The sequence below is a fragment of the Kogia breviceps genome, chromosome 19 (assembly GCF_026419965.1).
Source record: "Kogia breviceps isolate mKogBre1 chromosome 19, mKogBre1 haplotype 1, whole genome shotgun sequence".
NCBI classification, from domain to species: domain Eukaryota; kingdom Metazoa; phylum Chordata; class Mammalia; order Artiodactyla; family Physeteridae; genus Kogia; species Kogia breviceps.
The window spans coordinates 48,743,899-48,767,064 of NC_081328.1; the positions used below are offsets into that span (position 1 = coordinate 48,743,899).

The window sequence follows — 23,166 nt, forward strand, 5'->3', positions numbered from 1 at the left end:
CATAGAAGCGTGGCTGCAGCACGTGGCAGTCGGGGTTGGGGGGAGGAGTTGTTTGTTGCTCTGCCATCTGGCCCATCAGATCTTTTACAGTTTAACCCTAATGGCTACGCAGGAGAGCCAGGGCGTGGGTAGATAGATGCCTTTCCCAGGGGCCCACGCTGCTTTCTCAGAAACTCGGGGTGCCGAGTGGATGTGGTGGTTTCTGAGTGCCAGCTGTTCCTGTCGTGTCCTGGTGGCAGCCTTCCAGGGTCCTTGAGACGCCAGCTAGGATCCTAGGGATCACTTACTCCTCTGGCTCTCCAGCCACGGTTTTGATTCTTCATGCTGTTAAATGAAATTAAGCATTTTGTCTGTGGAATTTTTTTTTTCCTCATGGGCAACATGAGAATGAGGGCTTGAGTTGAAAATCTGGTGTTGCATTGATAAGTTTAAGCAGAGGAAAATACGTTTGTTAAAATGCTGGATTTTTTTTTCTCACCTCAGCAAAATTCCACCAGAAAAATGAGATCTAAATCTGCTTCTTTTTTGTGTATGTGGTTAAGTTCTTAGGTGATTTGTTGAACCAAAAGGGAAGCGGTGCTGTGATTTAAGGGTACTAAGTGTGGAATGGAGAAGCAATTTAGAAATCGCGTGGTTTATGGCAGGAGACAGCTTCAGAGTAAATGTGGATAAATGTCTTGCTGGTTCTGACTGCACGTTGGCTAGAAGTATCTTCCATCTGACCCCCAGGACATATTGATGTTCCATAAGATGTTACGGCAAAACCCGAACGAACTTTTTGGCCAGCCCAATAGAAGGCCTGTCTTTTTCTAGTGACCATAGACTAACATTTTTATTTTTCATTTAAAAAATGGCAGTAGCACTTAACTGTATTTTTTTAAGCAAGTATTCAGGAGCTCATGTGCCCCATCTCTCTCCATTCCCAGACCCCCTACCCAGAAGCAACAGCTCATAATGAACTTTTTCTGGTTTTTGGTCTTCTGGTAGATGCTGCGAGGTTTGTATGAATATTCTCTTCCTGCTGATTATTTTATCAAAGTCAAAGATTATCTCCTGATTTCCTTCACTTGCAGCATTCTTTCCTTCACTCTCTCCCTGTCCATTTTTGATAGTTTTTCACAAATGTCTGGTCGCTTAATTTTCATCTTTGAGACTTTCATACACACATTCACAACCTTGATTTCTGTCTGCGATCTTTCACGCGTGCCTCCTGCTCCTTCGTAAGAGGAGGTGCGGGGATGCCGCTTGCCCTTCGCGTGCTCCTTGCCCCTCTCGGGCCCTCACACCTCCGTCAGCTCTTCCCCCATTTCAGCATGCTCACAGCTGATTACATACAGCTTTTGTCCTGGAACCTGAAGTGGCCTCTGTGCCACGTGCTCCCCACCAGCACCCGCCCCGCGACAGGAGTGTGCGCTCTCCTGGGAGCCCTTCCCAGCACCAAGGTCGATGCCTCCTTTCTTACCTCCCATTGGCATGTGGCTTGAACCCTGATTCCCTCTAGCCTTTGGTTTTCCTGTTTCTAGCTACCTTGTTCTTCTGTTGAGAAGGAGACCCAGTGATGCCTTCTCCCATCGTAAACACTCCAGCTCTTTCGCATTCACTCTCTCGTCCACTCTTCCTGAGGACGGTCGTCTTGCAGCCCATTGGCCTCTTGTTCTGATCGGATCCTCTCCACGCTGTGAGCGTGCGTGCGTGTCGGGTCAGAATTGTTTTTGTTTAGAACTTTGAAAGCCCCTTCCGCTGTCTTAGGGGATCTCTGTTGCTCCAGCCCGATTCTTGTTTTGTGGGTGGTCTGGTTCCCTTCTTTACTCCTCATCGAGGTTTTAGGATCGTCTTTAATCCTTCAACTTCTGAACTTTACTCTGAGGACTTCTCTGAGATTAAAAAAACTTTATTGTACTGAATGGACTGACTTCTTGCTTATATTTTGTTTTGCTTCTTTTTTCAAGTCTTTTCTTTTGCACTTTGTTCTGTAGGAGTGCCTCAACTTCATCTTTTATCCTTTTATTGACTTTTTTTATTTTGGGAGAGGCTAGAGGGGCAAAATATGTTGAATTTCCAAGAGCGTATTCTTTTTCTGTAATTGTCTCCTTTTCATAGTTTCCTGTTCTTTCAGAGTTTTCTTCTGTTCCCTTAAGTGTCTCTGTCTGCTCCAGGGTAGCTTATCTGCTCCCTGCCCTGCTGGTTGCCGTTCAGGCCGGAGGCTCAGCCATCTCTGTGCGGAAGAATGATACGGTGGATGGGCTGAGTGGGAGCTCCACGTGTGGGGACGGGCCTGGGGCGTAAGTCTGCTCCCCACAGGCCAGTACCAGGCCTCCCAAATATAGGAATCGAGGCTCCGCCCTGGGCACCCTCTCCCATGCTTGCTCTCTGCGTGTCGGCCCAGCTCCTTTGTTTTTGTCTGGGGACAAATATATATTCAGAACCTTTGGGTGCCAGGCGCTGTGCTGGGTGCTGCGAACATGGCAGTGTCAGGCATGCAGGGTCCCTGCCCTAGTGGAGTCTGCTTTCAGAGGGAGATGTTGGCGCTCTGCCTTCTTTGCCCTGGAAATTCGTTGAAGCTTCTGTTGCCGATGGCCCCTCTCCCCGTACTCTGTGGTATTGCAGGATTGTACCTTTTTGTATTCCTTTACTCTCTCTAAAGCAGCATCTCAGAAGGTGGAGGACCGCAGGCACATTTTGGACTTCTACTGCAGAAGCTAGATTGTGACCTTCCAGAAAAACTGTCTTGTGCGCAGGCTAACCCAGAATGGCTGGGTGCTTAGATTCTGAAAAGGAAGCCACCACTGAGAGTTTCCAGTTTGGAACAATAGAAATTGGCTTCTCAGGGTATCCAGCAATCTCGAGATACAAATTTTTCACATCATGGCTGTTTCTCATCAGCCTTGTTATGAGGACCGTAGTCTTGCCTCTGATTGGGGCGAGACTCCTTAGTGATCTGATCAAGCCTTCTCTGTGGTTCAGAGTCAAAGCCTGGTTATTCATTCCCCCATGGAATAGCTATTAAAGAAATGAACTATTGCCTCAAATTTGCAAAACCATGTTATGTTAGAAGCTCAGGAAATTAGTTTCTTAAAGGGAACTTCTCATCTTCATGGACTAGAAATTTTTCTGGTTTGTGAAGTCCAGAAGAAGCAGAATGGACTCCTTTAGGTGTGCTTTTCTCTAGAATGGGGTATGAATCAGTAGAGTTTGTGTTGTTTCTTAGAGTCGTTTTTGCTCTAACTAGAACTGATCTGTTGTTAGTTAACTTTCTCCTGAAGTAGCTGTTGGAATGCTCACCCCTGAGTTCACAGAGACACAGTTGAGGCCTCACTTGGAAGGCCTGGGCTGGGTGTAGGTGGTCTGTTGGAGTCTCTAGATGGCTCTGTCTTCCAACCTCTAGTGAATTAGGAGTGTATTTCAAACTACAGGACTCAGTGCGTTCATTAGGCTACGAAATCAGTTTCCTGGGCCACAGCCACTGTTAGGAAAACTAAGAGTAAAACAGTAGAAAATGTCAATGGATTTCACATGGTGAGGGGTTTGTTTTTGTTTTTGTTTTCTTTTTTTGGCTGTACTGTGCGGGATGTGGGATCTTAGTTTCCCAATCAGGGATCAAACTCATGTCCCCTGCAGTGGAAGCATGGAGTCTTAACCATTGGACCACCGGGGAAGCCCCAAGGGTATTATTTTTGATACTGTGGTGTATGGGGGAGATTGGGTCATGAAATCGAATGCCATTCTTAATTGTGGGTCTTGGAGAAATTTAAAAGACACTTTTCTAGGGACTTTCCTGGTGGTGCAGTGGTTGGGAATCTGCCTGCCAATGCAGGGGACACGAGTTTGAGCCCTGGTCCGGGAAGATCCCACATGCCGTGGAGCAACTAAGCCCACGAGCCACAACTACTGAGGCTGCGTGCCACAGCTACTGAAGCCCGTGCGCCTAGAGCCCATGCTCCGCAATGAGAGAAGCCACCGCAATGAGAAGCCCGCAAACCACAACCAAGAGTAGCCCCTGCTCGCCGCAACTAGAGAAAGCCCACGTGCAGCAACGAAGACCCAATGCAGCCAAAAATAAATATACAGTGGAGAAAAGACAGCCTCTTCAATAAGTGGTGCTGGGAAAACTGGACAGCTACATGTAAAAGAATGAAATTAGAACACTCCCTAACACCGTACACAAAAATAAACTCGAAATGGATTAAAGACCTAAATGTAAGGCCAGACACCATCAAACTCTTAGAGGAAAACATAGGCAGAACACTCTGTGACGTAAATCACAGCAAGATCCTTTTTGACCCACCTCCTAGAGAAATGGAAATAAAAACAAAAAACAAATGGGACCTAATGAAACTTAAAAGCTTTTTTGCACAGCAAAGGAAACCATAAACAAGACGAAAAGACAACCCTCAGAATGGGAGAAAATATTTGCAAATGAAGCAACTGGCAAAGGATTAATATCCAAAATTTATAAGCAACTCATGCAGTTCAATATCAAAAAAACAACCCAATCCAAAAATGGGCAGAAGACCTAAATAGACATTTCTGCAAAGAAGATACACAGATTGCCAACAAACACATGAAAGAATGCTCAGCATCATTAATCATTAGAGAAATGCAACTCAAAACTACAATGAGATATCATCTCACACCGGTCAGAATGGCCATCATCAAAAAAAATCTACAAACAATAAATGCTGGAGAGGGTGTAGAGAAAAGGAAACCCTCTTGCACTGTTGGTGAGAATGGAAATTGATACAGCCACTATGGAGAACAGTATGGAGGTTCCTTAAAAAACTAAAAATAGAACTACCATACGACCCTGCAATCCCACTACTGGGCATATACCCTGAGAAAACCATAACTCAAAAAGAGTCATGTACCAAAATGTTCATTGCAGCTCTATTCACAATAGCCAGGACATGGAAGCAACCTAAGTGTCCATCGACAGATGAATGGATAAAGAAGATGTGGCACATATATACAATGGAATATTACTAAGCCATAAAAAAGAACGCAACTGAGTTATTTGTAGTGAGGTGGATGGACCTAGAGACTGTCATACAGAGTGAAGTAAGTCAGAAAGAGAAAAACAAATACCGTGTGCTAACACATATATATGGAATCTAAAAAAAGAAAATGGAAAAAAAATGGTCAGAAGAACCTAGGGGCAAGACGGGAATAAAGATGCAGACCTACTAGAGAACAGACTTGAGGATACGGGGAGGGAGAAGGGTAAGCTGGGACAAAGTGAGAGAGTGGCATGGACATATACACACTACCAAACATAAAATAGCTAGCTAGTGGGAAGCAGCTGCATAGCAGCAGGAGATCAGCTCGGTGCTTTGTGACCACCTAGAGGGGTGGGATAGGGAGGGTGGAAGGGAGAGAGGTGCAAGAGGGAAGAGATATGGCGACATATGTATACGTATAACTGTCACTTTGTTATAAAGCAGAAACTAACACACCATTGTAAAGCAATTATACTCTAATAAAGATGTTAAAAAAATAATAAATTTTTTTTTTTTTTAAAGACACTTTTCTAGACAAGGGTGGGGAAAAGCTGGATTAAAAAAGGAAGAATCAGCTTAGAACCTAATGTAACTAACTAACTAACCTGTGCTGAGACTTAATCTTGGTCTATTGTTTCTACCCTCTTCTATTATCTTATATGATTTTTATGAAATATTTGGGGAGAGTAACTGTGCTCTGAACGCAGTAGATTCAGTTTCACTGCCATGGTTGGCAAGTCGTGCACCCTGACTATGCCTTCAAGCAGAACTGTTCCACTGTGCTGCCCACTAGAAACGTAATATGAGCCACAAATGCAGTGTTACTCTCCAGCAGCCCCTGTGAGCACAATTAAAATAATATATTTTATTTACCAACTTATCATCTCAATGTGTAATCAATACAAAAAAGTATTAAAGAGATATGTTACTTTTTTGGTACAAAATCTGGTGTGTATTTTACACACACAGCCCATCTCAAACTGAGCTAATCACATTTCAAGTGCTTACTACCCACACTCGACTTGTGGCCACCCCATCATACGGAGCAGTTCTCACTTACTGAGGCGCCTGTGCGAAGGATGGAAGCATCCAGGTACTGCCCCTCCCATCTGGCAACATGGGGCCCTTTGCTGTGGCCCCCAAGGGAATGGGTTCAACACTTGTGAGCCCCTCCTAAGCCCCAGGCGGGATGGGGTGTACTTCGGTGACTATGGGACTTCACCCTCACAGCAGCCAGTGCATGGGCAAGGGTGTCCCCGTTTTTTTTTGTTTTTTGGTTTTTGGTTTTTATGCGGTACGCGGGCCTCTCACCGTTGTGGCCTCTCCTGTCGCGGAGCACAGGCTCCAGACGCGCAGGCGCAGCGGCCACGGCTCACGGGCCCAGCCGCTCCGCGGCATGTGGGATCTTCCCAGACCGGGCTCAAACCCGTGTCCCCTGCATCGGCAGGCGGACTCTCAACCACTGCGCCACCAGGGAAGCCCGAGGGTGTCCCCATTTTATTGGTGGTGAACGCGGCCTGAATAGGTTCAGTAACTGTGCGAAGTGGCCTGAGTGCTGTGTGGTGGGTTGGATCTGGGATTGGAGCCGGGCATGCCTGATGCCAGCTCCTGTTCTTCCATTGACCACTGGCTGCCCGCACACTCAGAAGGGCCGTTGTAGGGCCTTCCTACCCTGAGCCCCTGCTTTTAGAGGAGATGGAGTCTGAAGGAATGAGGAAGCATTTTGTGGTGAGAACTGATGGGAAATTAAGTAACTTTGTTCTGATGATAAGAGCTCATTTAAAAATATGATTCAAAAAATGTTAAAGGGTATAAAGCAGAGAGAAAAGCCCCCATAACCCCATCCTCAGAGTTTAACGTTGTTTCAGTTTGGGGGGTGTGTCCTTCTAGATTTTTTTTCTCTGTACAGACTAGTCTCTCCCCTTCCCCCCCCAGAATGGCACAAAACTGTCGTTCACGTTTCTTCTCTGTTGCCTCCCCCTCCCCGCTAGGGTCATAGACATCGCCCTGTGTCGGGGCTGGACCCAGTGAGGGAGCTGAGGCCTAGAGAGATGGATTAACCAGGGGCCTGAGCCGCTCACCCCTGAGGCAGGCCCAACAGTCCTCTTTCATTCCTAGCCAACCTCATCTCATCTCAGGCAGCCTTTTCTCTCTTGTTTTTTTGTGACAACTGTTCCTTTATCAGAGCTCTTCTCTGTGATCCACTATCCTTTCTAACCTTGGTAATCCGGACGGAGAATGGGAGCCAGATCCGTCCCCCGCAGTCGTTCATTTCCAACACTGGCTTCTCACCTCTTCCGTGGTACCTTTGTCCTTTTGCGGTCTCTGGATTGTATTTATTTTTGGCGAGGTAAAAGCTTTCTTAGTAACCCTTCCCTCCTTTTTTGTAGTTCCCAGTGACCTGACTGCAGAGGAGCGCCAGGAGCTGGAGAACATTCGGCGGAGGAAGCAGGAGCTGCTGGCCGACATCCAGGTAGGAGCTGGGCAGCCACCTCGACCAGGTGTCTTCTCGTGACACCTTCTGACTTGGTCTCACCACAGTTCTGATAAAGTGCAAGTATTGATAACCAGCTTTGCTTAACAAGTGAGAGTGGAACCTCAGAGAGGAGGAGTGCTCTGTAAGCTGCACCTAGCTGGCCGGCTGTCAGGCTAGAGTGACAGGTCTCCTGACTGCGACTAGAACCCAGGCTTCAGGTTGAGTAGATCCGTGTCCACGTCCTGGTGGCCACTTTCTGGCAGGACGATTCTAGATAGAGAATTTTTTGCCTCTTTGGTCTTCAGTTTCTTTATCTGTAAAATAGGAATGAAAGCACCTGTTGATAGGTTGCCATTAATTGGATTATTTTAGCCCCTGGGGAAGGCAATTCTTTTAGAATTCTCTGCTCTGTAAAACATTTGAGAGCTCAGGGGCAGGGACGGGAGGGGCACACCCTGTAACCCCAAGCTGCAAAGTGCATCGTCCGAGAGACTGGAAGTGCTCCAGTGTTGGTGTGAGTATACTTTGCTGTGGCCCTAGTTCTTTGATTCCTCCTTCACTGGTAAGTGCTGGGAAAGCTTAGCAGTTCTTCACTCAAAGCCCCCTCCAGCATGACAGTCGTCCACTCTGAGGGCCTGCGTAGATGGGGGAGGGGTGGAAGGCAGGGCTGGGATCAGCGTTCCCTTTGCCAGCCACTTGGCGGCACCGTTGGCCCAGCACCAACACTGCTGGCCGGGCAGCCTGGGTGCTGGGGGGAGTGGTTTATCCTGGGAATCTTCTGTTCAGTGAGCTGCAGATGTGCTCCAACAGACTGTGTTAAGGGCGCCGTTTTCAGTGGAAAAATACATATTGTACATAGTGTGTATGATTATAAATGTCTGTCCTAGACTGTAAACTCCTTGAGGTCAGGAGGTATCTTTTTCACCTTGGTATTCCCTAGAATGTTTACTCTCTGGTAGGAACCCAAGAAATATTTGTTGAATAGATGAATTTTCCAAAAATTTTTAGATTGTGAGGGGGCGTCATCTTATTTAATTTCATTTTGCTTTATTTTAGTTTTTGGTTGGAGGGAGTTGTGCAAGATTTTAGAGATTTTAATTCGATCTGTATCTTCCTCCTGGTAATTCTGGGCTGTATGTTTTGCAGAGGCTGAAGGATGAGATAGCAGAAGTAGCTAATGAAATTGAAAACCTGGGGTCCACAGAAGAGAGGTGAGTCTGTCCTCTTCCAGGTGGTTTTGTGGCTGTAGCATCGCCAAGTGCCAGCCTGCAATTGTACACACGTGGTGTATTTAAGAAGAAAGTGTGTTTTCTGCCCTCTTTGCCTAGCAAGCACGTACGTTACTATACTTTTTGCCTTCAGCGCAGGGACTTCTAAATGTGAGGGCTTTTGACATTGTTGGAAAGGCTGAACTGGAGAACTTGGCAGGTCCCCCAAAGCCTTAAACTGCCCTTAAACTGTCGTGTGAACTCTTTCTTCCCTTCTGTTGTCCACTGTGTACCTATTCTAGAGTTTCTGTTTTTCCTTTTGGGTAAAGGAAAAGCTTGATGGATGCTGCCAATGCAGTTCCAGAAGGCTGGAGGCCCAGCTGTGTCTGAGTGTCATCACAAGCTTGCTGGTGCCTCCCTAAGACTTACGAGAAGAGAACGTAGAAATGAGATTATAGCACAAAGTGACAAGGGGTGTCTGCAGGTTATTTTCTTCTTTTAACTACGTGAAATCTTAGTTACTTTGAGAGTTTAATTTTGAATGGGGTTCCCAGACCATTTTCTAACTGCTTAATGTCATAAATGGGCTATTTCTAATTCACTACATGTCTGTATTTTTCTAAGCCTGAGTCTCCCTGTCTGGCTTCATGAGACTGTTTGATTTTGTTATTTTAAACTTGTGTGGGCAGGGCCATCAGGGATTAGTGAAGCTGCATGTCCTGCAGAAATCAGCCAGCTCATCACATCCAGTCACAGAATTGTCAGTTCTGAATTATAGCTTTCTTACTTGCCATTAAAAAAAAATTGTGGCTTAAAAGAAATGGACAAATAGGAGTTCATCAGAATTTACAATTTCTGCTCTTATAAAATATACTCTTAAAAGAAATGAATAGGCAAACCACAGATGAGGAGAAAATACTTGCAATACCCGAATTTGAAAAAGGACCTGTATCCAGAATATCTATAGACAGAACACATAAAACTTACTAATAAAAAAACAGCTTAGGGACTTCCCTCGTGGTCCAGTGGTTAAGACTCCGTGCCCCCAGTGCAGGGGGTCCCGCTTTGATCCCTGGTCAGCGAACTAGATCCTGCATGCTGCAACTAAAAATCCCACGTGCCGCAACTAAAAAAGATCCCGCACACTGCAACAAAGACCCTGCACGCGGCAACGAAGATCCTGCGTGCCACAACTAAGATCTGGAGCAGCCAAACAAACAAACAAACAAATCAATCAATCAATCAGCTTAACTAAAAAATGGGCAAAAAACTTGAACACTTTTATATGTATAATAGACACATGAAAAATGCTCAGTACCATTAGTCATAAGGAGATGCTGCTTCACACCCACTAGGACGGCTGGCATTAAATAGACAGGTGGCGTCTCGAGTTGCCGAGAGCTGGTGAGAATAAGCAGTGTAAACACTGGGGAAAACGGGATGGCAGTTTCTCATAATGTTGACCATATATCCGTGCTGTGCCCAGCAATTCAGCTCCCAGGTATTTACTCAAGAGAAATGAGAGCGTGCCCACATGCATGAGGATATCTACAGCATTCTTATTTAAAATAGCCAAAAACTGGAATTAGCTTTAAATGTCTACCAGCAGATGAATGGACGAACAGATTGAGGCAGTAAGCTATTAACTTACATAGCATACACTTCTGGGGTTTTGAAAATGCTCTAAAACTGGATTATGGTGATAGTTGCACAACCTAGTAAACTTACTAAACATCATTCAGGTGTACACTCAAAATGGGTGTGTTATATGATATGTAAACTATACCTCAATAAAGTTTTTAAAAATCATGTTAAAAAAAGAAACCCACTGCAGTAGAAGGAACAAATGAGCCTGGGGATGGTGTCAGGATTTCAGTGTCCTTCCATAGTTAGACCTAAGTGTGCCTGTGCTTTCCTGGATAAATCTCAGAAATCCCTGCAAATCAGTGGACGCATGTGGGGGTCATATCAGTCTTTCAAAAAATCTCGAATACCTGGAGTACTTAAATGGCTGTGGTGTTGTTTTACAGGAAAAACATGCAGAGGAACAAACAGGTAGCCATGGGCAGAAAAAAATTCAACATGGATCCTAAAAAAGTAAGTGGAAAGGCAGCAGCCAGAGCCCATAGTCTGTAAGGTCGCGGTTTCCACGGTGTCAGCTGGAACCCAGGGGGACTGAGACAGCTTACCTGCCTGTTTGTAGAGTGCAGCTCATGTTGTGAGCCCTGCTTCCTGCAGAACTGGGAATTACTTAGTAGATACTTCCTCTGTGTCCAGAGCACCCACACCCGTTCTTCCTGCGCCCTTGTCTCCTTTCCGGACCGTCCTGGAGTCTAAGGCACCATTGGCATCTTTGCTGTCTTTCCAGGGGATCCAGTTCTTAATAGAGAATGATCTGCTGAAGAACACTTGCGAAGACATCGCCCAGTTCTTGTATAAAGGTGAAGGGCTCAACAAAACAGCCATCGGTGACTACCTGGGGGAGAGGTAAGGCCTCCGGAGACACCTGTGGTAGGTTGGTCAGCAGTTAGTTACCTAGAGAAACAAACTCCATGATGCTCCGAGCTCTTTCCCGAGGGGTGCTGGGGAACAGCAGCTGGCGTGCTTGGGGGCGGAAGGACTCCTCCTGTGTTCAGCTAGTAGACGGAGAGCTGCAGGTAGATAGATGGCTGCCTCCCCGCCCCGGCCACGGGGCCTCAGCACTCAGCATGGTAGGCGGCCTGGCTGGGGGTCAGGATGACCTTGGATTCTCAGCATCAGTGTCTGACTTCTGCTCTCCCCCGCCCCCCGCCCCCGTATCTTTTGTTTCTCTTGCTAGAGATGAGTTTAACATCCAGGTTCTTCATGCGTTTGTGGAGCTACATGAGTTCACCGATCTCAACCTCGTCCAGGCCTTACGGTGAGTGTGTTCACAGCTCACAACGTGTGGAGCAGGAGGCGGGTTTTTGGTTATGCATCTGTCCTGTGTGGCATTTTAATGAAATTTACCTTTGGCGGTTATTTGAGTGTCTCGAAGCATCTTAAGGAAAGTAGTCTATTGGCCTATGATTGAAATGATTGGATGGTTAAAGGGAATTAAATTGAAAGCAAATTTTGCAAAACTGTTCCTCAGGTCTTTCATTTAACATTTTGGAAATTGATGAATATTTACACTTTGAATCTTTCCCAATTTCGCTTTAGAAAACCCTTTAATTTCCTGCCCTAGAATAGGAAGTAGATAGTGTGCCCTTCATTTTAGAAGGAAAAAACTCAACATTAATTTTTTTGCTAAATCTATTACCTGTGTCTTTCGAGAAATTGTCATTTGGTATTTTCACTGCCGTTAGTATAAATAATATCATCTTTTGTGTTGTCATTTAGATAGATGAAAATAATCCAGAATTAAATCTGTTGACCACAGGTCTCTCTTTGACTTAAAGGGATCAGTCATGAATGCTTCGATAGAAAATCTCTTTTCCTGCTATGTCATCTTTTTTTCTGGAAATTGATTGGAGTTCTTTTAAAATGAGCATTATCTATATTTCAGTCTTGTGTATTAGTCTGAGGAGGAGAACCATTCTTTTGAACAGGAAAATCTTAATTGTTTTCTAAATTCATTCTCTCCGATCGAGAGAACGGTGATGTGGAGTAGTTAGTCTGCATCTGTTCAGAGTTACTTGACAGAAGGCTGAAGTCCCCCACGCCTCCCTTTGCCACAGAAATCATTCACGGAGAAACAAATGATCTCCCCAAGTCCCATAACTCGCCCTGTCTTCGCCTCCTAGGCAGTTCCTGTGGAGCTTCCGGCTGCCGGGAGAGGCCCAGAAGATTGACCGGATGATGGAGGCGTTTGCCCAGCGCTACTGTCAGTGCAACCACGGGGTGTTCCAGTCCACAGGTGAGCGGGGGGTGGGGGGCGTCCTCTCCTGTGGTTGGCAGTGCCTGCCGGGTTCTCTTCTAGGTACTAGGTCATTTCTAAAACAAAAAGGCTTAGGTTCTTGCCTAAGAACATTGCTTTAAATGGTGTTTATGGTAGTAAAAGGTTGGAAACTATCCAAATTCTAACAGTAAGGTAGTAAGAATGTAAGTTAGGGTACCTCTGAATTATGAAGTATGCAACTATTAAAAATCATGTTTTTAAAAAGAGGCTTTATTGACATGGAAAAATGCTAATAAGATTAGCCAAAAAGCAGACTTCAAAACTATGTATCTGTTTTCATTCTAATTGTGTTACAGTCTGTATCTGTGAGATACATTTGTGATACCTTACACTTAGGCACATTTATGTAAGAAAGCAAAATAAGTTATTACTAGGTGGTGAGATTATAGGTAGCTTATATCTTCTTTTTCATACGTTGTGCTTTTCTGGTTTTCTATGGTGTATGTGTTCTTCTTTTACAATCTGAAGAAATAAACGTCTTTAGGTCTTGAACGCTTTATGTTCTTTCACGCGCCTTGCTCTCTTCAGTGGGCAGTATGTAACCTTTCAGCTAGAGCATACCCAGCTGCGTGGATTTTGCCGATTCTTTTGAGAGCACTGCTCTTTATTCTCTGTCTCATCTGGAGTTTCTTGTTCTTTCGGGTGGGATGTTTCCAATTGGATTTTGCCTTTCTCTCTTAGACACTTGTTACGTCCTCTCATTTGCCATCATCATGTTGAACACCAGCCTGCATAACCCCAATGTCAAAGACAAGCCCACCGTGGAGAGGTTCATCGCCATGAATCGAGGCATCAACGACGGGGGAGACCTGCCCGAGGAGCTGCTCCGGGTGAGTTTGGCGCTGATTCAAGACCGTGGTCCCGGGCGGCGCTGATGGAGGGGACGGGAGGGACACGGGATCATCCGGTGTCTACTCGGACCATACACATAATTATGTGAATTTCATTAAGAAATTGGTAGTGAGGCCCAGTGAGGAGTCAGTGGGGGCAAGTGGTTTATAAACCTGAAACTAAAGGCTCAAATGGAAGTCGGGCTGATCTCTTTGCTTTCTTAATTGTCTATTAGGCATCTTATTTCTCTTGTCTCTGTGAGCCCCTAAAGGGAGAGGTGTTCTCCATGCCGCCAGTGCGTGGCACACAGTAACACTTATTAAATGAATGATGGGAAAAGGCGGGAGGAGAGGTATTTCTAGGATCAGAGACATGCAGTGTCATCTTTTATCCCAGAATCTGTATGAGAGCATAAAAAACGAACCCTTTAAAATCCCAGAAGATGATGGGAATGACCTTACTCACACTTTCTTCAACCCAGACCGAGAAGGCTGGCTATTGAAGCTCGGTAAGTGACGCCGTCTGGGTTAGGGCTCCTAACGCAGAAACTTAGAAAGAAAGGACGTGTGTGTGCACACTCGCCCACCCGCGCCTGCGCTGTGGGGAAAAGGGGGTTGGTGCAGGAGGCGCTAAGGAGAGACTTTGGTATGAATTCGTACTGTTCTAACAAGATCGCCTCCAGAAAGGAAGTGAATGCACGGCTAGTGCCCCATGGGACGCACAGAGACTCCTGGGGACAGGCTTGCCCGCATAAATACTGCCTACATGTGTTTGCGCTCCACATTTCCTCTCTGGGGCAGTTCCCGGAGGACCTGGTCCTTTTCCCTTCCTGGCCCCCCGGACCACTGGGAGGGCGGCCAGCTGTGCCCTTCTCTCTACTTCCCATCACGAGTTTGTATCTGGTGCTCCTGCCTCCCCCACCCCGGTGCATCATCACTTCCTTCTGCATCTGGCTCCCCACAGGCAGCGTGCATGGCAAACCCAAGGCCCTGGCTGCAGCGCAATCCACGGCACTCTTACTCATTCTTGGGCGCTGGTTTTTTTTCCCCCCCCCCTTTCCAATACGATATCAGCCACATTAATGATTTTGTTCATTCAGAAAAATTAAAAATTATTCCTCTTCCCTCTGCCAAAAGTGAGCTTGTATTGCTGAGATTTGTGGTCATGCCTTGCCATGAAGGTGACAAAGTAACCAAAAGGAAGGTTTTTATACACATTCATAGGCACATGTGATTATTTCATTAACCGTTTCAGAATGCAGAGAGAGCCCCCGGACGTAATGATGTTGATTTTTTGGCCACTGAGAGAGTACTTTCCTCTGTTTTCTTCTGCCTTGGCCTTTTGATGTGTGGGTTCCTGCATTATCAGGAGGTGTCATTAGAATGATCCTCCTCTACCATTTCAGCTCCTGGTCCCAGTGAGATTAGAAGTCCTTACACTCTATGCCATTATTGACACATCTGGGAAGCGCTGAAATGAAATCTTCAATTTCTGACTAGTTCAGATGGCAGTAGGATTTGTATTCCCTTTTAAAAGCATATCCTAAGTCCTCGTGTTTATACATAATGACTTAGTTCATAAATTCTCCTTAAGCACCACCTCACTGCCCGGAGTTTTAAATGTCTCTTGAATTTGTCAACATTTCATGTATCTTTAAGCCAGTAGAATCTTCGAAGTTAAGGCTCTAAAATTCCTCACCCCAGAGGTGGCCACTCTGCTCTGCGTCTGTATTGCCAAGTGGCTAGAGTTAAAAGGAAACCTGCTGGAAAATTTAAAAGTGCATCCAGGTTTGGATTTGCTTCTCCCTCCAGTGAAATTTGTTTAAATGCTAATACTAAGTGTTAGCTTTGACAGCCCAGATAGTAAAATTAGAACAGTACGAAGATTATCTTGGTTCTTACACCAGGATGACATGTAAATTCATGAGGCATCCCATATTTTTGAAAAGGAAAAAAATTGAACTAAACGTGAGACTCGTTTTTAGGTCATTGCATTACTTTTTCCAGACCTCCACCAAACCCTCCTAAACTCTTCACATTGTGTTTTCATTGTAGCACACTTCAAATCACCCCTCCGTATGTGTGTGCCACAGAAGGCGGGCCTTCCAGCCGTCTGCAATTGTGTGTATATGTCTGTGTATGCATATAACCATAAGATTCGTGTATTCTTGTGTATACACATATGTACATATGTATTCACAGGCTTGTGTGTGAGCATTTTTACACACACTTTAACAAGAGGTAGCCATCTGAAGAGAGACATTTAATTTTCCCCAAAGTAATCTTCACTGTCTTTCCTCTGGATTCAGGATATACTAATAAACGTCAGCTTGGTGAGAGCTGATTTGTGGCATCTTTGAGGCCAGGATTTTGGTGGTGCCTCAGATCTTGTCTTTACCAGGTGGGATGTGGCAGATGAGGCCAGCCCTTCATTCACACGCCGGACAGTGGCGTTTGCCCTGTTACTGTCTTTATGTCCCGTCCCCATAAGGCAGACATGAATAACTAATACAGTGCACCTTAAGATTAAGGAGTCGGGTTTAATTTCTTTGTTTTAATTTTCTTTTCTCCCTCATTTGTATGTTTCCATGATTTTGGCTCTCCTTTTCCTTGCCCCAAACTCCAGGAGGTATGTAATCCCCTCACCCTGCTCGCTCGCTCTACCCAGGCCACTGTAATCGCTGCAGCGTTTTCTTATTTTGTTATTTTTGATTATTTTGTTTTAAATTGCTGGTGGTAGTGTTAATGCTGCTTCTAGCTTGCCGTACAGTCCCTAGGGAACTGGTCAGGATTGGGGGTGCGGAGTGATTTTCATGTTTCCCTTGGAGGGGTAGTAGTGCATAAGTGCATCCAACAGCTGGGCACCCAGATGTGGGACAATTGGAACTTTCCTGAGTGCAGTAGTGCAAGAAAACACACTAAGAGTGGATTTGTAAACGCAGACAAAGTATTCACTGAATTGTCTCTCGGAATTATTGGCCAGGCGTATGCTATATTACTGACTCAAATTGACACTCGGGAACTTCAGAGATTTCTGAAGTGGAGGAGAGGAGGAGGAGGAGGTTGTGATTCCCGCAGCCGTGTGTTCACGCACACGTGCCGTGACCAGAGAAGCAAACTAGGAAAAGAAGTGAATTAGACAACATAGGACATTTGCCTTTGCGTGAAAAAGGGAAATGGTGTTTCTTAAACTCAGAATGAGGCCAGGTAAAGTTAAAAAAGGTAAAACCCCCAAATCCCTTCTTGAAGTCCTTCTGTTTAATCTCCTGTGTTTTAGGGGAGGGCATTACAACCTCGGCTCTGTTTTTTATGTTTTGTTTTGTTTTTCTCCCTCCTCTTTTTTAATGAGTCATCGTTCAAACCCCCAAATTGGCCTCGTAGTTATGTCGTTGGTATCTGCTCTCCACTTGCTGATTCAGGGAAACATGTTTTCTAGATGAGGAGCCCTCAGGTGTCTGCTTCAGCCTCACTTGAGCAGAGCCTCAAGGGGAAGAACGGCCCCAACACTGACATTTATGAAACGTTTTTTTTCCGGGCCTTGTCAGGTGATTCCCACCCAGCTCCGGGGGAGCCAGCGTCTGGCCTTTACATCTACCGGGTAGAGGCCCGCAGGCTGGGAGGTGGTCCTGTGAGTTCCTCAGGGACTGTCCTAGGTGCGCGCATCGGTCTGTCTGCTTGTTTCATGTCTGTTTCCCTTTCAACATGAAATGTGTCCCTGGGACCGCGTGATGCTTCATGGTAGGGGTCTCCTTAATGCAGCAGGTTGTCGGGAAATGAAATAGGCAAGCTTTCATCACCAGGGAGAGGATTTGTCCGGCTTTGCTTTTTGTCCTAGATTTCCTCCCATCTTCTTCCTTGTGACATCTGACCCCTCTTCCACGACCTCCTGAGCCCCAAGTGCCCCCAGGGTGGTCCTGTGAGGGGAGCACACGGCAGTGGGCATGGGTTGAGGTGTCCTGTGTGCCGAGCCCCGTGTGGCGATGAAGGCCCAAGAGGCAGAAGAGCTGCTTCCTCGGGTTCTGAAAGGGGGAAGGGGGCTTCCTTTTTATAACAAATCGGCTCCAGTTCTAAGTATATTCCTTGTGTTCTTTCTCCTCCTGATTTATTTCCGTTCTGCCCAGCCTTTCCCATTTCCTCACGCATGTCGTATTTCCATCCATGGTTTTCTTGATTCACGCCCTAGGGTATTAGGGGCCAGAGACACGTGCTCACAGAAGCTGACAGTTGCTGTGGGCAGAGAGTCGAGTCGGTCTTCGCTTGACAGCAGCAGGCGTGCGGGTGGGGGCGTAGCGCATGCTGGCTCAGGGCCAAACTCCTTCCGTGGTGGGGTGCCATTGAGAACCTCAGCAATTCATGATCAGTCGCTTAACCTCTCAGAGTTCGGGCACCCAAGCAGAGCCGTGCAAGGGGCCGGAAAGTCCAGCTGTCCTTAAAACTGGTACCAGGACCGACGCCGGACACTTCATTTCCATGACAGGATTTGCGTTGCTCCAGCAATCGGATCCTTTGAGGAAACCTGGCGTGATCACACAGCCACGTCCTGGCAGCTGGAGATACTCCCTGTAAACCCTGTGCTCAGCTGTTTGTGCTGAGGGGCAAGCAGGGCTGCGTGACTGGGGTCGCTAAATTTACACCCTTTGGTCCTTGTTCTTTATGAGGGTTGGAGAAGTGATGTTCTCTGTAGGTTAAGTCGGCAAAAGAGCAGATCCTGTCCAGGGCAGTGAGAAGTGTTTATGAAATGCTGTGTGTATCTCACCACGTGAAGGCCTCTCATGTGGTTCATGTTCAGAAAGCTTTCCCTGGACTCGGTGTAAGTCGAGGAGAAGAAAGGCTTTGCTCATGGTCAGATTGAGAGCAGGATGTGCCTTCACTCACCGAGGCCATAGTGAAGTTCCCCTTCCTTTGTGTCATCTTGGGATAGCTTCATGACCCCGGTGTTTCTTCTTCTTGAGAAATATCGAGAAGGACCAGGGGAACCTCCAGCAGCTCGCGGCCGCCCGTGAGAGCTCACTTGGCCTGTGGCCTCCTCCTCCGGTTATTTTTGTTTCAAGATTCCGGTGAGAAGTCCAGAATTGAATAGGGACCTCTGCTTACCAGTGGATTCTTCCCTGATCCAGGGATACTGCTTTGCCCCACCCAGGACTCTGGGGGAATTTAGGACACTGGCCCAGAAACCTAAAAAGCCAGTGTAGAAACGCACTACAGTCAGGAAGGTGGGGTAGAAGGTGAAACCGAAGGAACTTGGGTTCCATGTTCCAGGAAAACTGGATTTGATTGTGAGGGGATTAAACTTTCTTACTTCCTGGTTCCTCCTCCTGTCCCATTCTGATAAAACCCTGGGCTGGTGGACCAGCAGTGTAGCGTAGCCAGGGGGCTGACCCTCTCCCCTCCTCTTGTGTTTGCCCATTTCCACCGCATCCATAGGCTTCTGCTGACGCTTCTCTGGCCCATCACCGTCCCAGCTCCTTCCCCAGCCCGTGCTCTCATCTGCTGTCCTGATGTCATCTCCAGGGGGCCACCCAACTTGCTTGCTCTGCTTGTACCCACAGACTTTCACGCTGTGAAAGGTGCTTCTGTTTTGGCTCTGTGTCTCGTTACTGATGTAAATCTGCCATGGTCTCAGTGTCTTCCTGGCGCCCTGCCCCCGCTTCCTCGTCCTGCACCCTCTCTGGGGGCAGAGCTTCGAGCCCCCCGGAGCCTGCGCTGGCTGGTTGACTCCTATCCAACACACATCTCTCTTTGCTCTGCAGGTGGCAGGGTAAAGACTTGGAAAAGACGCTGGTTCATTCTGACTGACAACTGCCTTTACTACTTTGAATACACGACGGTGAGCGCCTGCTGGTCAGCTGGGACGGGGGTGGACCAGGTCTTGTGTTTAAACAGCTCTAATGAGACAGGGTTGGAGGACGCAGGGGGAGACAGTCAGATTTGTCCTGCTGCATCTTTGGGGCAGGAGGAGAGTTTATGTGAAGTGGAAGGGCTAAGACGAATCTCAAGAGGGGGGCCCGTGTGTGGTGTGGGGTGTCTGGCCACAGGAACCGTAGCTCAGAGCTGACATGCACTTCTCCATTGGGACACCATGCGCCCGGCCAGGAGATAGTGGCAGACAACATCATACACGGCATTAGAAATGGGTTGTAGAGCCGAGCTAGAAAGAATGAACTTGGACCCATGGCCAAGAGAGAGTTTGTAGCCCCATTAAAAGGGAAACGAAGGGCTTCCCTGGTGGTGCAGTGGTTGAGAGTCCGCCTGCCGATGCAGGGGACACGGGTTCGTGCCCCAGTCCGGGAAGATCCCACATGCCGCGGAGCGGCTGGGCCCGTGAGCCATGGCCGCTGAGCCTGCGTGTCCGGAGCCTGTGCTCTGCAACGGGAGAGGCCACAGCAGTGAGAGGCCCCGCGTACCGCAAAAAAAAAAAAAAAAAGAAAAAAAAAGAAAAGGGAAACGAAGGTAATTGTGATGCTGTGGTAGCAGAAATACTGAAGTACTTGATTTAGAAGAAACAGCCAAGGGGCAAAATATGTAATAGAGGAAAAGAAAGTGAAACGAAATGGGAGATTACCTGGAGTTTTAAGAAATTGACGTTTACTTAAACTGAAAGTTTTGTTGGTTTTTGTTTAGTGGGAACGGAATTACAATACATACAATACTATGAGAATAAAGACTGTACAGAGTCTGTGAGAATAAAGATTGTACAGAGTCTATGAGAATAAAGACTGTACAGAGTCTATGAGAATAAAAAGATTGTATGGCAAAAGCTTTTCCGAAGCTCCCTCTGGGAGCCCCCAGGAGGCCCAGCAGGTTGGTAGCCTCAGGTTGGATCCCGCCCAGACGGGCTCCCCACAGCTGGAGCCCCTCGTTTCTGCCCTGTTCCCTGGTCATCGGAAGAGCAAACCATATACCACTGGCAGCACTGGAATGTGTCTTAAATAAATCAGGGCAGTTGAGATCCTACTGAGAAAACGAAGGTTTAGAAGTATCTTTTATAATAAAGGTAGAGCAAGATGGGATGAGAGTCCTGGCAGTGTTTGTGTGAAGCTTGGTAGGAGCCAGGATGCAGGTCCACGCCTGGCCCTTTGCTGCAGCTTGGGGGTGAAGCGGGTTTCCACTGTATTCCACACTGTGGTTCTTCAGCTTGCAGACGTCGTGCGGATGTGGCTTCTCACATGGGGAGTGAGAGTCATGACAGTGTCAGCTCATAATTCAGTCACTCAGCAATTTCCAAGGGAATGCTGACCAGGATTTTGTGTGTTATGGGGGCTAAACTCATGCCACGTTAAGTTCTGAAACTGGCTTTGCTTTTCTGCTATTAAAATCCTTTCAATTATGAGAGTACTGTATTTCAAATACCCCAAACAGTACAAAGATAGATTTTTTTTTCACCCCCAGAGTACCACTGTGAACAGCTTGGTAAATTTCTTTTTGTTTTGCCCCTGCCCCCCCTCCGCCTCATATAATAACTTTTTTCTAGACTGGTGACATCTTTAAAATCTTGTTTAAACCTTTTTCACTGGTCTCTGGGTTCATATGAACCATGTGTGGGGCATCTAAACAGTGCACCCCTAAGTCCCGGGACAGTCTCAGTGGTAATGCAGTGAGATTCTAGAATCTTGTGGTTCTTCATGATGTAGTGGCGTTACCTGAATTCAGTCTAGCAGCACACCAGCATTTTATCAGGCAGTGGGAATCCAGAGAAAACGTTTCTGAAGATGCCGAGGGGGGAGCCTCAGGGTTAAGATGGTAGGTGGAGATAACCACACAGAAATTACCTGACAAAGAGGGAAAATCTAGTAGAAAGAAGTGGGGACATAGCAGCCGGATAAGGAAAGGGCAGAACTCATTCACCGCACTTCACAGTAGGCTGCAGGGGCCGGGGTGCAGCCTGGAGCCGGCAGAAGGCCCCTTGCTGTGTGGCCAGGCACAACCAGCCCCAGAGCTCCCCGTGCCCAGGTCTGGGAGAAGTAAACCGAGTAGGAATTCTTCCCTCCTCCCCCTTCAGATGGAGCAGTGGTGAGGTCTGCTGCAGGGTAGAAACCAGGGAAAGGAGAAAAGTGGAAAACCGGGACTCACTTTCTGCGATATATCAGTGAAAGCTCCAGGTGTGTGTTCATGTAAGAAGACTGTCAGTGGGGGGCGTGCGGTGAGCATCAGCTCCAAGAGATGCCGGACACCAGCACCCCAGGGGAGAGTTGGGGCTCGGGGTGTCTGAGGGGGGCCCTCCCTCCACTCGCTTCTCTCCCGAGACTCTGGAAGTGGCCAGAACACCAATAGCTGGCTCTCCAGTAGTTTCAGACTTAAATGAGAACCAAAACTATATATTAAGAATATGACTGTATAATTGTAGAATTATCACTTATTTATTAACACATAAGTTAAAACTTTAAGGAATGATTAGCCAGAAATGTAACCACTATCCTAGAGGAAAGGCTTGAGACAGTCATAGAGATCGTGTCTGAAAGACAAGCATTAAAACAATTAAGGGCCAGCTAACAGGTGCAGAGGACAGATGAGGATGATCCCAATACCAGAATGACTGGGACCTGCACATGCAAAGACAAGTTATGAGATTATTTCCCTAAAAAGGAGAAATAAACCTGAATCTGCAAATCGAAAGAGTGCATATGGTATTTTAGGAACATCTGTCCTTAGGAAGCTTGGTGCCAAGGCATAGCCCAGTTAAACTGTTGAACTTGGAACAGAGTCTTTGGCCATTGGTTGTCTGGACATCAGGGAGAAGAGGTGAAGGCTGATGGCCTTGCAGGTGTGGGAGTGGCCTTTGCTGAGATGGGAAGCCCTGGAGGAGGGCCAGTTGGGGGGTGAGGGGATGCAGGGCTCTGTTCTGGACAGGAGTTTAGGTGCTTGTTGGTCCAGGTGCAGTTATCAGGCAGGCAGTGTCTCTTTGAGGATCCTACAGTCTGCAGGGGGGAGGTGAGGCTGGAGATAGTGAGAAGGTAGTGACACGTGACACGACTATCATCCAGGCATTGCGGGCACAGAACAGGGGCACCTCGGGTGAGACTTGAGCTTCCTAGGGTTGCTGACACTGGAACTGAGGCTTGAAAGATGAGTAGGCGGGCCAGACAAAGAAGCAGGATAATTTTTGTTTGAAAGGGCCTTACGTGTTCCCCACTGGAGGGCCACCCACAGCTCTTGTCACACTCACTCTTTCAGAGCGTCTGTGGAAGCTCCTCCTCCAAAGGCTTTTCGGTCTTAGGGATTCATTTGTGGCATGTTGACAACACGCACACATTTCTTGGCCCTATTCTTGTTCTTAAAGCTGCTCTGTGGACTTCATGTCGTGGAGGAGTCACAGGAGCTGGGCTGAGTTGCCGTGAGGAAGGTAATAGGACATGCATTCATAAACTGAGCAGTTAGGTCTTCTCTCTCCAATTCTTCTGCAGGATAAGGAGCCCCGTGGAATTATCCCATTAGAGAACCTGAGTATCCGGGAGGTGGAAGACTCTAAAAAACCAGTGAGTATTTTTTGGTGAGATGTTTTGGGGGGACAGAAGGGATGGGCATAGCAGCTGTTTGATACAGGAAGAAGTTGCAGAGGTTTACAGTTGACCCTTGGACAACAAAGTTGGAGCTGTGTGGGTCCCCTGACACGTGGACTGTTCTCAGTGGTAACTCCTACGGTAGAGTGCCATCTGTGCTTGGCTAAGCCCACGGGTGCTGAGGCACTGCTGTATGGACGGAGGCCGACTGTCGGTCATACGCGGATTCTTAATTGCGCAGA

General features: G+C 47.0%; 1 protein-coding gene and 1 non-coding gene across 7 annotated transcripts in view; both read left to right on the forward strand.

The window, feature by feature from the left end:
* Positions 1-23,166, forward strand: part of CYTH1 (cytohesin 1) — a 77,847-nt gene that overhangs the window by 48,294 nt on the left and 6,387 nt on the right. For 3 of the 6 annotated variants that reach the window (XM_059048502.2, XM_067020540.1, XM_067020537.1), the window contains exons 2-11: positions 7,385-7,467; positions 8,617-8,681; positions 10,709-10,775; positions 11,047-11,165; positions 11,497-11,577; positions 12,443-12,555; positions 13,279-13,427; positions 13,825-13,936; positions 19,178-19,254; positions 22,829-22,900. In XM_059048502.2, coding sequence (XP_058904485.1) covers positions 7,385-7,467; positions 8,617-8,681; positions 10,709-10,775; positions 11,047-11,165; positions 11,497-11,577; positions 12,443-12,555; positions 13,279-13,427; positions 13,825-13,936; positions 19,178-19,254; positions 22,829-22,900 — 938 coding nt within the window. Of the gene's footprint in view, positions 1-7,384; positions 7,468-8,616; positions 8,682-10,708; positions 10,776-11,046; positions 11,166-11,496; positions 11,578-12,442; positions 12,556-13,278; positions 13,428-13,824; positions 13,938-19,175; positions 19,255-22,828; positions 22,901-23,166 lie in introns of all 6 variants that reach the window. The other 3 variants (XM_067020539.1, XM_067020538.1, XM_067020541.1) reach the window with 1 other exon arrangement.
* LOC131747207 (U6 spliceosomal RNA) lies at positions 15,267-15,370 on the forward strand. The gene has a single exon (XR_009332833.1). It is a non-coding gene; the product is annotated as a U6 spliceosomal RNA (small nuclear RNA).